Raw genomic sequence first — 13,722 nt, forward strand, 5'->3', positions numbered from 1 at the left:
CTGTGTTCATTTCTCTTCAAGTGACGTCTCGTAAAGGTAGTCATTTAACAATGGTGTTCGTAAATAGCACAGTAATGTTGACCTCTTTTGTTTCTCTAGTTTTGATTGTTGCAGCATCATTCTGACTAACAACTGCTGGTTTTAACTGCTACATTAAACTGGTGTGGTAACTTACTTCTACACTGACTGAGCTTTTATCATGCACATCACTTAACCTTGCTTGGTTTATTTCACTTTCAATGGTATGATTTCCTTGATCCACTCCTGTCCGCTGATCACAGCTGTGCAGCAACAAAAGAGTGTGAAAAGTCTGCTCCACTATGGGAGATTCCTAAGCATGTTGGATTGGATGTAGTGTGACAACTTTTTTGTGACAGCACATCTCCTCTAGTTACTTTACGTGTCCCATCTTTCCGCAGATCCATGGTCATATAGCTCAGGCTGGCCCGAAATCCTGTCTTATTATCAGTGTAATGAAAGAAATTCCATGGCCTCTCACGTCTTTTTACAAGCAGTGCCTCCATAGAGAAGCATCACTGCACGTTCTGCCCAGTTCTATTTGTGCAATTTCATTTCACTGGCTGTGGCTTGTACTGCATGACCCATGACAGTTACGTGTCTGAGATCCCAACAGACTAATCTGAAGTGGTGTGTGCGACACAAAGTGGCTGCTTAGTTTTCTGCCTTTGGTGGAAGATGGACCGTTATATAATAGTCAATTTTTAAAATAAGGTGTTTATTTGCTGTCTTCTGAGGGGAAGCCTTTTATTGAGATCAATACAATCCCACTTTATTTTGGTCCCATTAACTGCTCACCTGTCGCGCGTTGTGTGTGTCTGCAGAGTCCATGGGCAAGGACCTGGCCAATCTCACCACCGAGATCTCGTTCAAGCAGAAGCTGATCGACCAGCTGGAGCAGAGCCAGCGGAGGCTGCAGACCATGCGCATGCACTACGAAGAGAAGCTGATGCAGCTCCAGCAGAAGATCCGCGAGACGGAGGTCGAACGAGACCGCATCCTCGCCAACATGAGTGAGTTGCGATGCAGGGGTTGGAACTTTTGCTCCGACCTGCCATCGTGAAAACTGATATCAAGAAGGCTTTCGCTAGCTGGCAGTGCATGTTTTGATCTCAACAGCGCGGGAGGTTGGAAACAAAAAGTGCGAGGCAAGCACCGACCTATGCCTCCTATATTACAGCGCAGCTCTTACGCAACCAATCCTGTGTTCCGCGTCACAGTCATCGGTGGTGGCGTAGTTGGCGTAACATGCCGCCTGACAGGTGGAGTGTTTAGGCATGTTACAGGTGGCGTGTTGGTGGGTATTATTAGAGCAAAACGCTACCTGCCACGGCGAGAGCAGAGGAATGGACAACCGGAAGGTGCTTGGCACAGGAAGATCGCCAGAGGTGGCAGCCATCGTGAACGCTGATATCAGAAGAAGGCTTTTGCTAGCTGGCAATGCATACTTTGATCTCTACACCACGGGAGGTTGGAAACAAAGTGCGAGGCAAGCACCGACTAATGCCTCCTATATTACAGCGCAGCTCTTAGGCAACCAATTTTGTGTTCCGCGTCACAGTCATCGGTGTTGGTGTAGTCGGCGTAACATGCCGCCTGACAGGTGGAGTGTTTAGGCATGTTACAGGTGGCGTGTTGGTGGGTATTATTAGAGCAAAACGCTACCTGCCACGGCGAGAGCAGAGGAATGGACAACCGGAAGGTGCTTGGCACAGGAAGATCGCCAGAGGTGGCAGCCATCGTGAACGCTGATATCAGAAGAAGGCTTTTGCTAGCTGGCAATGCATACTTTGATCTCTACACCACGGGAGGTTGGAAACAAAGTGCGAGGCAAGCACCGACTAATGCCTCCTATATTACAGCGCAGCTCTTAGGCAACCAATTTTGTGTTCCGCGTCACAGTCATCGGTGGTGGCGTAGTTGGCGTAACATGCCACCTGCCAGTTGCAGTTTTTAGGCATGTTACAGGTGGCGTGTTGGCAGGTAGTATTAGAGCAAAGCGCTACCTACCACGGCGAGAGCAGAGGAATGGACAACCGGAACGTGCTTGGCACTGAAAGATCGCCAAGGGTGGCAGTTAGATCATTTGAAGAGTTGCGCTCATATTTCGCATTACCAACTATCAAAATCGTCTGTCCATTTTTTTTCTGGTGCCTGTCAGATCATCTGCTTTTCAATGGGAGCAGCGTAAGGGAGCAGCTTATTCATCAGCTATCCTCAATGTAGCTAGCTCCAGCGGGAGCCTGCATTACGTCAGCCTGAAGTAGCCTTCACAACGCGATGCAGTTCGATGGGTGCTCGTTAGGCCATCTGCTTTCCAATGGGGGTAGCGTAAATACCTGATTTAGTTACCAGTTATCTACGATGTGCGCACTCTGGCTGGAGCCCCATGTTATGCCACCCATGCTGCAGCACTGCGCAGCACTCTCCACGGCCTCCTTGACATGACACAGTCTGACGGGACCCTACATGACCAGCTTAAGCTATCATAGGCAGAAAAGGCAGTGAGCTGGGAAGGGTAGGAGAGAGGGGCAGGAGAGGGCTTGATTATAAGGGAGGGTGTTATGCAGGGAAACACGATCTTGCCTGTGCTATTCACAGCCTGTTTACAAGAGGTATTCAGAGGCCTGGATTGGGCACAACTTGGGGTAAGAGTTAATGGAGGATACCTAAGTAATTTGCAATTCGCTGATGACATCGCCTCACTAAGTCACTCAGGAGATGAACTGCAAAGCACGATCAATGACTTACACAGGCAGAGCAGAACAGTAGGGCTAAAAATTAACATGCAGAAAACTAAAGTAATGTTCAACAGTCTTGCAAGGGAGTAGCAGTTTACAATTGGTAGCGAGGTGCTGGAAGTAGTAAGGGAATATGTCTTCCTAGGGCAGGTAGTGACCGCAGATCCGGATCATGAGAGGGAAATAGGTTTGGAAGGGATTACCAAGTAGCTCAACTACTCTTGTTACTTGCTGTGCTTACGTGCAGTGCTTAAGTGAACTGACGTGTAACTTCTCTGCACCTCTGTGCAGGCTCTGCAGGCACATCGAAAGATTCCGAGGAGAAAGTCCGCAAGATCAAGAACGATTTCGAGCGCAAGCTGAGCCATCTGCAGGGGGAGTTGAAGAAAATGCAGTCGGCCAAGCGCGAGCATGCGCAGCTCATGAAGAACCAGGCCGAGTACGAGCGGCAGGTCCGCAAGCTGAAGCAGGAGGTGGCCGACATGAAGAAGAACAAGGTGAGCACTTGCACGGCTGGTGAACTCACCTCATTTTGCCCAGCTTTACGTTGAGAAACAGGCAGTGTAGGTTCAGTCCCCATTGCTGTCAGATGTCAATAGGCTTTTCAGTGGATACAAGCTTTCTCCTAGTCTGGTGCTTTACTTTTCTGCGGTGAAATGCTTCGAAAGATGGGTCGTTGACCCCACCTTGAGTAGGCCAAACACTTTAGCCATGGGGCTGTTTGGCCAAGCTGCCTTTGCTTAATTAAAAGTCGACTGAACCTCGGAAAGCGCAGTGTAGGTTAATAATATTTTGAGAAATCCAAGAATATATAGTTGGTCATTTTGAGTACAGGGGTAGTGGTGTTGGTGTGCGCCAGAGTATGGCCTCAGTACAAAGCTGTACTTATGTTGAAGTCTACAGTTCAGTGAAAAAGCCTTGCCAGTGGTTCCTTGTTCGATCCCTAAACCAGAATAAACCTGAGCTCTCCATGTGAAAGGGAAAGTTTTAAATCAATAGACTGCTCACAGAAGGGTGGTTGTTAGTGTGAGATATTTTATTAGAAATTTACTTAGTACACTTGGTTTTCTAGCTAGGGATTAATTGGCAGCCGCTGGAACACAGTCTCACAACTGTACACATGAACATGCGTGCAATAGCTAGGGGTCTAAAGTTTGATCACTTAGATGGGACGAGTAATTGTTCATGTACCACCAGCCTTCAAAAAAAGCCTTCAAAAGAATATATGTTACTTTCTGTGGGAAGGAAACAGTACCTCAACTGAATTTGCAGCTCTTCACAGTAGTACAACAATTTGGCCATTGTCTAGAAGCACTGCCCGGCTTTGAAACTGAAATGAGCTGAAGCTCGTGTAAAATGAGCAAGTGATTTAATACACCAATGAGAGCGTCAAGACATAAAGCAGTAAGCTTGGAGCATTTCATCGTGCATTCTCAAATCTGTGGTTCCGTCTAGTCGAGGTAGACTCTAGCACCTGCCTGCAGTGCCTGTACATTTGGCATAGCCTTCCAAAGCCCATTTCTCTTCTTTTTTTTGGGGGGGGGTTATGTGGTTATGTAGGTGGCGCTGGTGACCAAAATGAAGGAAGAGAGTAGGAGGCACCAGGAAGCGGAGAAGCGCCGGAACCGGCAGATAGCGCAGATGCTCAAGGAGAGCAGGCAGCAGGAGAACCGCATCCGGTCCCTCGAGGCCCAGAACCGGACCAAGGAGACGGTGCTCAAGCGGCGGCATGAGGAGATGGCTGCATTGCGCCGCCTGGCAAGACCCATGTCTCAGCGCGTCGCGGGACGTGTGGCCGCGCAAAACCAAGGTGAAACTGCATCATCATCATCATCATCAGCGTGGCTACGCCCACTGCAGGGCAAAGGCCTCTCCCATGTCTTTCCTGTTAACCCTGTCCTTTGCCAGCTGCGGCCACCGTATTCCCGCAAAGTTCTTACTCTCATCCGCCCACCTAACTTTCTGCCACCCCCTGCTACGCTTGCCTTCTCTTGGAATCCACTCCATTACCCTTAAGGACCAGCGGTTACCTTGCCTTCGCATTACATGCCCTGCCCAAGCCCACTTCTTCCTCTTGTTTTTGACTAGGATGCCATTAACCTGCTTTGTTTCCTCACCCACTCTGTCCACTTCCGGTCTCTTAACATTACACCTGTCATTTTTCTTTCCATAGCTCGCTGCATTTTCCTTCAATACATGTTTAGCGGGGGTGGCTTGGCTTTGGGGAACTTAAAGAACTCTGGTCAAGTTGCTGTGTGGAGCTTCATTATAGATCGATGTCTAAGCGTACTAGAATTCCAAATAATAAAACTCATGATCTGCATAGGTGACAGTGTCTCTGTGTTATTATCAGCATGCAGTTTGTCTTTTCATTTTTCGTTCATCGCATAATGCCACATTAGTGCCTTTTCAAATGGAGCTTGAGAATGTGGCTTTTCAAGCAAAGTCTGAAATCTTCCCACATTTTTGTGAATTGCATTGACAGAATTGCATGTGAAAAATGTTAACCACACAACAGCATTTCTTGATGTAGATATTGTCATTAGAACACCAGTAATACACCGAAGATAAATCGATTTCATACATTATCAGAGTTCAAAGGGCTTTGTTGTTGCCTTCATTTCTGTCCACATGTACAGTCGTGCAATGAATAATGTGGGCCATGCTTCTGCATTCAAACTCTTCTGTCACTTTGTGGAACAGAAATGTGGAAATGTTTGCTGCCTCTATGCAAGAGGGCAAAACTAAATATTACTTGCATATGCATCAGACATCCATTACTTTTCAATAAGCACTGCATCAGCATACTTTGACTGAAGCATGGTCCATGTTCTTCTATCCACCGTACTTATAGTTTTCGCAAGTTCTGTGAATCTCGGCCGGCCTCTTGTCTGAGTCATCCTGACTGAATGTGTAATGGCAGTTTGTAGTATCTGCTGCGGCTCTGTCAATTACTCGTTTCCTTACGCTTCTGCTTTGTTTTCTTGTTGTTGTCGCAGCTCCAAGAAAGGCATTGGCCATTTCTCCGAAGGTCGCTAAGCAGAAGTGGCAGACACTTGAGAAGAACGTAAGCTCTTGTCTTTCTCGCAATATGTGAGGTCTCAAATTGCTAGGAAGGGGATACAACTCTTGCTTTCTTCTATGGATAGATCGACAAGCTGGTCTTGACGAAGCAAAGTGTCTACACATTGGAGAGGGACATGGAGCGCTCACTCATGGTAAGTGCTTTGCCGAGGAAAAATCGCTCAGCACTTTTAATGGGAAAGCGCAAGTTTTCGAGCAACTGTCGAGCAACTGTCGAGCAACTGTCGAGCAACTGTCGAGCAACTGTCGAGCAACTGTCGAGCAACTGTCGAGCAACTGTCGAGCAACTGTCGAGCAACTGTCGCGCACAGTGCACTATTGCTGGTCTTGAGCAACACATTCCACCATGCATTCATTATGTGGTGCGAGATTTTTTTCTCATATTTTCACTGATATGGTATACTTTTTTTTGTGTGTGCACTTCAATTGTGATACAATTTTGGTATAATGGAGCCAGTAATCCTTCACGGCAAAGTTTTGCTGTAGTCATTCGAGCACCTTCTGCACATTTCTAAAGCATAGTTGAAGCACGTTTCAGTAGCACTGTAATGATATTTTGCCAGCTCCGTATGCCATATGAGGAACTGCATGGATATATTTGAGGCAAGTCTAAATCTTCCATCTTTTTTCAGGAACGAGAGAAACTAACGCGCTACCTGGAGAAGACTGTGCGGAAACGAGACAGAGCATTGAGAGCTGGAAAAGTAAGCATCTTTTTTGTACCCCCTCAGACAAATTCATCTTCATGCTGCCATTCCTGCGCGTGCTGTCATGTCAGAGTGCGTTTTGGCATCAAGGTTCATCTTGCTAATGTTGAAACAAATGGCAGTCATTCACTGTTAGGAAGCCTTTCATTTAGTTCGTTACTTAATTGGGCACATGTTATTTTTTAAAAGTTCAATCTTCTCCGCATCTCAAGCAGAAAAAGATGACGAAAGTCTCTTGACGAAACGATGCCGCCAAGTGCTTGTGTTTCCATCTTTGTCCTTGCTTTTGTAATTGTGTTCTGAAATCCGATTATGGCTCCCGGGCAACTTACCTAATTGTCTTGCCTTAACACTCAAGAAGTCTGCGGGAATACAGTGGCCACGACTGGCAAAGGACAGGGTTAATTGGAGAGACATGGGAGAGGCCTTTGCCCTGCAGCGGGCGTAGTCAGGCTGATGATGATGATGTACACTCAAGCTATCACCACTAGGTGTCTTTGCCCCCTGCTGGAGAAATGACGCACCAAACCGGAACAAGACACACCCGAAAGAAACCTTTTGCTGCTGCCACTGACACTTGCTGCCTTGCGACGCCCCCTTGTGCAGGACCAGCGGGACATCAGAGACCTCGAGGACCAGATTGAGAACATGCGGGCCAACCTCGACTACCTGAACGAGAACATCCGCGAGTGTCAGGCGAACATCCTGCAGGTTGAAGAGACCAAGGAGGACACGGACTGCCTCGAGCTGGACTCCATCCTCGACGGGATGGTGGACTCGAAGGCGCGCTATCTTGTCGACAAGCTGCTGCACATGGCCATCAACCAGGTACAGTGGAACCTGCTTTCGCCAAGCTTGCAGACATTGGTGCAACAAGCAAGCATGTTGGCGGTGGTCAGCATGTTCACTTTAATGACTCTGCAATCCCATGGTTTGGATTGCAGTGTGTGCACGGCAGGGGATACCATACTTATGTTTTGTGAGGAATGTTGGTTACTGCTTCAGCCCTTTGCTAGTGAGGTTGTTTCTATCAGGAACAGTCCTTGGAAAGACTGGAAAGCTCTTTTGAGTCCTTTCTGTTCAACTGATACATGCCTGTTGTTCGTACCAGTTCCTGTGTTCATGTCTGTGCAGTATAAGGGGGCAGCAAATTATAATCCGTTGTAGTATATTGCAGTTGTGCTGTATTGCAACTCCGTAGCATGAATAGATGAAGTGAAAATGCATTGTCAGAAGTAACTGAAACATTTCATTGCTAACGTGCTCTCCCAGCTTCAAAGAGGAGTCGGTCTTCCCGTAGTTTTGGCATAGCCATGTCAGAGCATGCATTGAGTTATCTCTGCTTCCAGTTGCCATTGCCAGGATATACGTAGTTGCTAGAATCCTTTTTACTGCAGTTTGCTAAATCGAAGGCATGTTGCAGTGATTCTAGCAGCTGGTAGTGTGCAGAAAATGTTGCCATTAGCTTTACCGTTTCACCGTGACCTCTCCCCCAGTAGTTAGGTTAGAACTGTGTGTCGTTAAAATTCTTGTTACCTTCGGAGTTGGGTGTTATGGGTTTTCACTATAGTGCTTAAATTTGATGCCGTCCTCCCAGAGTCTTCAAGCAGCGCAGAGCAAGGCTGTGGTCCAGGAGCTGGAAGCCAGGCTGGAGCAGGTGGAGGCCAACAACGCCATTCACCAGAACCTGCTGCAGCACACTATGAACCAGATGCAGCTGGAACCGGTGGCACCTCCCAGCTGGTCCGAGGAACCGGGTAGGTGCTTTTGCACCAAGCTGCGTGTCTCTAGCCACACTAGGATGAGTTATGCGACTGCAAAGGCATCATCTACTGATAAAAAAGTTCCGAAGCTTAGGAAGAGCGAAGGTTTTCTCTTCGACTATCGCTTCGTTGTAACTGGAGGCAGCTCCAGCAACAGATATCGTGTTCCCTCTTTTACTCAATATGAGCCGTCGCGTTGGCTAAGTGTTTCTAGTACTCGGCTACTGACCCGAAAGACACAATCACATTTCGTTCGATGGAGGCGAAATGTTAAAGAGGGCAGTGTACTGTGATGTCAGTGCACGTTAAAGAACCCCAGTTGGTCGAAATCACCTGGAGCCCTCCACTACAGTGTCCCTCATTGCCTGAGTCACTTTGGGACGTTAAGCCCCCTTAACTCTTTCGCTACCGCGGAAAAATGCACGATTTGGAGCGTACTGAAAGAAAATTTTTTTTCTCAAGAACTAATACACCCAGCACAAATTGCAATGCATGAAATTGTAGCTTATTAGTTACACTTCTGAATGAAACAAACACCAGAGTTGTGTGTGCAAAAGTAAATGAACATTTATTTGTGAAATTTGCTAAAAACACAAAAAAAGTAAATAGCAAAAACAAAAATTACCGGCTGCACTAAGCCCGAACTTGATTAGAGGAAAACTGGAATATACAAACTGTTGCACATGTTTATAGCTGTCATTATTCACAGTTTCAGTTATGAGAAAAATTTACTGCACTTTCCATGGCTTGTCAAGTCAGGGGTCATGACTGTGGTGCCACTGTGAAGAGCAGTCAGAGGTGAAGATGTGGAGTAGAGGTAGACTGACAAGTGCTTCACATAAGGTTTTATCTTTGTTCCTCCCTTGTTCTCTGATAGCCGAGCTTGTAGTTTCTTCTTTTTTTCATTCTTTTCGGTTGGTGTTGAATGGATTCTATAAGAGGATTGGGGGCGTGGACTTCTTTTCCCTCATCATACCGGAAGATTTCTTGAATGAGCTGCTCCCTGAAAGCCATCTGATAAAATTTGGCATTTTAGGCAAGCTCGAAAACATCAGGATCGATGAAATAAGTTTTATCGATGTGCTTCAAAAGCCAGGACACTTTTCAAGTGTTGCCAATAGAAGCTGCCGCCACTGAATCATCCGTGTCCGTTACGTGCAAAAAAACAAAAACAAAAAAAGCGAAAAACCAATTTTCAGAAATTATTTTTGATGGCAGAGGGCCAGAATAGATTATTCTGGTATTTCAGTAGAGATACAGTCGTGGCAGGTCAACAATTCCAATGTATATGATGATTCCAATGAACATCAGAATCTCCAACAGATTCATGTCTTCCCATGAGCCGTCACGCCGAATTTGCTGAAAATCTTCATCCATGCATACTTATTAGTGTTTCCGCACACGATCTTCATCATTTCCGCCGTGAAGAGCATCAAAAAAAAGTCAAGAACTCGAGCGAATCTCCGAGCGCCGCTCCGCAGCGATGTACCGATATGGACACCTAGCTGTCGTCTTGGTTGAAAAACGCGACGCGACCTTGAGCATTTGGCAAACTGTCTTCGCCATACGTTGTCAAGACCCTGAAGCACAAAAATAAACCACTCTCATCAATTACAAACCGTATGCACCGCAGAAAACACACAGCGAACGAAAACAGAACTTACATGCAAGTACGCGCTGACGTTCCAGGCTCCCGAGGCGAAGTCTCGCTGCCGAAACCGAAATCCAACGTTTGTACATTGTTGCCCGACTAATAACCGCTGCTTTCGTCGCAAAAAACGAAACTGGAACCGGCCGACGTGCTCGGTGTCAGCTTTCGCTTCCGAGGAGCGCGCGGCGACGCGGACGCCATTTTGTCCGGCTGACGGTGCCGCGGCCGTTCAAAGTTTTCTTTTCACGGCGCCCCCTCATGTCAAAACACTGAAACAGAGGCTGCAATTGAAAGAGCAGTTGTTGAGCTCGCAAACTAGATGGCGGAGCACGTCCACAACGCTCCAAAATTAGCTTTTTTGCGCGGGCGATCTGAATCGATCATATGCGAACGATCGCCTATGGCGCGGTAGCGAAAGAGTTAAACCATAAACTATCTTTCACTTAATGCTCCGTACAGGAGCCTGTAAGGTATTCTAAATAAATCATTCAAAAAGAAAGCTGGGTAGTTGTGCATGGAGCTGTTTAATGGACCTTTCTGGCATTGCGTAGTGCTGCCATGCTTGGGCTCGATCGTGTTGAGAGCTTAGCCTGACAATGCATGTGCGGCAGATTGGGAGTGTTGCCTCAAATAAATCTAAGCAACTAACTGTTACATGCCGGTTTAAAGTAAGCATGCAAGGCTTGCACTAACTTCATTCAAGGGATATTGATGCATTTTTTGCATTAATGTGGCTGCATATTCTTCAAAATGAGGCATAACTTATGCTCATTCAGGGACTTACTTCCAAGGCATGTACATCTAACTGATCCTTTCATTATTTCATTGTGCTGTTATTACTTAATATCTTCATTGCTAGGAGTGACTGCTAGCATCTTGAAGATATTAGTGCCATGCAATCATATTGCATGGCTGTACTATTGAAAATGCCATTGTACAGAGCTTTTAACTTAATGTCTGAAGGCAGTCCTAAAGGTGTGCCTAAATTGAGAAACTAAGTGGTTAGCATGTTCAAAGATGAAGTACTTAGAGCTGTTGGGGAGGAGGAATAACCGCAAACTTGACAGGACTGAAGATCGAGAAGAGGACAGGACCGCTCGTCCTGTCCTCTTCTCGATCTTCAGTCCTGTCAAGTTTGCGGTTATTCCTCCTCCTCAACAGGTCTGACCAACTGGCCCAAAGCTTCCCCTTGTTGTACTTAGAGCTGCACGTGATGTGCATGAGAGCAGCAGTATCTTTCATCTGCTACCTTTGGGAAGACGCTGCCTGGATCACTTTTGACATTTTTTTTTCTTACTTTTTGCAGATAGTGTCCCCAGCACAAGGTCAACTTCACCTACAGACATGTAAGTGTTGTTTGTTTTGCTTCATACAGTCATACCTCGGTATAACGAACATGGATATTGCGAATTATTGGCCACAGCGAACTGCTCCGAAATATATTTTATAAACAGCAATTATATCGAACTTCCAAGCACCAAGCTATGTCCACTTGGATGGCAGGCAGCAGGCTTTGCCTCACTACACGGGTGACTGGCAGTGGTGCAGCAAGCATTGGCGCCACAGTTCACGCTTTATCTGTCATTTGCCAACAGCGCCACTGAAGATATAGCGGCGTGAACAGCTGGTAGCCAGGCGGTTTGCAGCTTTTCACCCCTCTCTCGCCTGTTAATAGTGCCCCGGAACCAGTGACATGGTCGGTTTTAGCCTACCAGCGATCCTGTACTCACGTTATCACAGAGGTGGTGAAAATGGCGATAGTTTTCATCCTGGCGTCCGGTTTTTCACGCGACACCGCTGTAATGCAGCCAAGCCGCCCTAGCTGGCATTTCATCTGCTGCTGCAGTCTGCTGGTAGTTCTGTGAGGGGAAGCCAGCCTGACGCATTTGACGCTAAATTTTTTGCGGCCTCTACAATCAGTGAGTGGCTTTCAAATGGCACTAAAAACTTTAGAAAAGGTCTTGCCCAGCTGCTGTCTGACTAAACTATGCTATTTCTCAGATTTTTCACTAAATTTTACAGTTCGAATTTGGGCTTATCAAACTATTTTTTCAATTTTTTACCTGTTCGCTATATTTCTATCAATACACAAGTTAGAACTGCTGCAAGAAAGGCTTTCATTTATGGTAATGCACTTGGGTGTGCTCCTTCACATAGCACTCTGTTGCAGCCATAAGTGACCTCTTGTGTTAAAATTTAAACCTTTTCCTTTTTATGTACCGACCGTTTGTCATTTGTCTCGGTCATCATTAAAGCTAAGAAACACTTCGGCAATGCCTTTGTGATCCTTATAGCCGAAGTGCAAAGTTGTCATTTAGAAAACATGGCTAACACTACATTCTCGCGCTTCTCTTGGAACAGGTCTACCTCAGATACACAGTCGCAGGGCACGACAGCAACCTTCTCAAAGAGCAAGGTAGGGAACAGTGCCATGCTTGCATATGCCACTGGTGAAGCTCCGGTTGTTTCTTCTGTTTGTGCTATTCTTCACTTTTGATTTCTGAACTGGAAGTGGGGCAGTTATTTGCCTTTGCAGTAAGCTCCCAATGGGCACTGAAACTTCATTGGACGTCTCGGACGTTCCCGGGACGTCTCTGACGTCCCCAGGACGTCTCTGACGTCCCCAGGACATCCAAGGGAGTTTCAGTGTCCATTGGGCTCTTGTTTCTGCAAATGCTGCAAGTAACAAACTGTGTGCATGCCCGGGAATACTGAGCAGTCGTAATGCGCCACTGTTTGTGGTGCGACTTTATTAGAAAAAAGAATGCATGAGGTGACATGCTTGTTGTCAGTGTGTGACCTTGTGAACGTAACATGTTGTGCTTTTCTTGTGTTTACAAAACCAAACAACGTTTTGAGCATTTATTTTTTCCAGCCTATAGATTCAAATGTTCTCCAGGCATGAAAGTATCTGAGACCTTTACTGTGCCCTGGATTCATTTTTTAGTGTGGCAAAAATACAGTATATATGCATAGATGTAAACCAAGGGTATGCAAATATCAAATTATCAATTGCAAAGTGCATGCAAATAATAAAAATTGGTTGCAAGTCAAATCTATTATTTTCATAGTTCCAGTTATGAGTCCAGATAGTACAACTCAGAAACTCAAAAAGAAATGGAACCATTAGACACATTTTGCCTATCACCTAGTGTCAAGGTGCAGGCAGTGATAGCTTTACATTAGGGACGTTTGCATTTGCTACGCCCTCCAAGAAGTGAAAAGCATCGTCTTTACAATCGATGCCTTTGGGCCCTGTAGGGCATTGAGTAAGGTGGAAGATCAAATAATGCAGCATGGGTGCAATTCCTGGTATAGAGCAGCAAGTTTGGCTAGTTGGTACTGGTTTGTGACTGAATAAACCGTTACTGCACACAACAAAGACATGGACCAAACTTGTAAGGAACAGGACAAGCACAGTCCTGTTCCTTACGTGTTTGGTCCATGTCTTTGTTGTGCGCAGTAACGGTTTATTCAGTCATGAGCAATTCCTGGAGTAATATGCATCAGTGAAGAAAGTAATGACATTGTGACTTGATGCCTGCCTAACTGAGAAGCTTACTAAAAGCTGGTGTTGCCATCTACAGTGTCCTGTCGTGAACCATTGTCAGGTGGCCGTATAGTTCCTTCTGGTGAAGTGACATTGGAGGGTATAAGCTTGGGCTTGTTGGTTCATAACTGAAAGGTGAAAAAACGTAGCGCAAAGAGACGAGGACACAGAAAGACGGACAACACACGGCGCCGTGTGTTGTCCGTCT

General features: G+C 46.2%; 1 protein-coding gene across 3 annotated transcripts in view; it reads left to right on the forward strand.

The window, feature by feature from the left end:
* LOC149366118 (kinesin-like protein KIF21A) overlaps positions 1 to 13,722 on the forward strand; it is an 84,318-nt gene that overhangs the window by 51,446 nt on the left and 19,150 nt on the right. For all 3 annotated transcript variants that reach the window (XM_089548757.1, XM_089548765.1, XM_089548774.1), the window contains exons 14-23: positions 843 to 1,031; positions 3,051 to 3,256; positions 4,320 to 4,569; positions 5,759 to 5,826; positions 5,909 to 5,977; positions 6,476 to 6,547; positions 7,157 to 7,378; positions 8,148 to 8,307; positions 11,271 to 11,310; positions 12,326 to 12,380. In XM_089548757.1, coding sequence (XP_089404883.1) covers positions 843 to 1,031; positions 3,051 to 3,256; positions 4,320 to 4,569; positions 5,759 to 5,826; positions 5,909 to 5,977; positions 6,476 to 6,547; positions 7,157 to 7,378; positions 8,148 to 8,307; positions 11,271 to 11,310; positions 12,326 to 12,380 — 1,331 coding nt within the window. The remainder of the gene's footprint in view (positions 1 to 842; positions 1,032 to 3,050; positions 3,257 to 4,319; positions 4,570 to 5,758; positions 5,827 to 5,908; positions 5,978 to 6,475; positions 6,548 to 7,156; positions 7,379 to 8,147; positions 8,308 to 11,270; positions 11,311 to 12,325; positions 12,381 to 13,722) is intronic.

The sequence above is a fragment of the Amblyomma mixtum genome, chromosome 1 (genome assembly GCF_055824585.1).
Source record: "Amblyomma mixtum isolate Tamu chromosome 1, ASM5582458v1, whole genome shotgun sequence".
Classification (NCBI taxonomy): Eukaryota; Metazoa; Arthropoda; class Arachnida; order Ixodida; family Ixodidae; genus Amblyomma; species Amblyomma mixtum.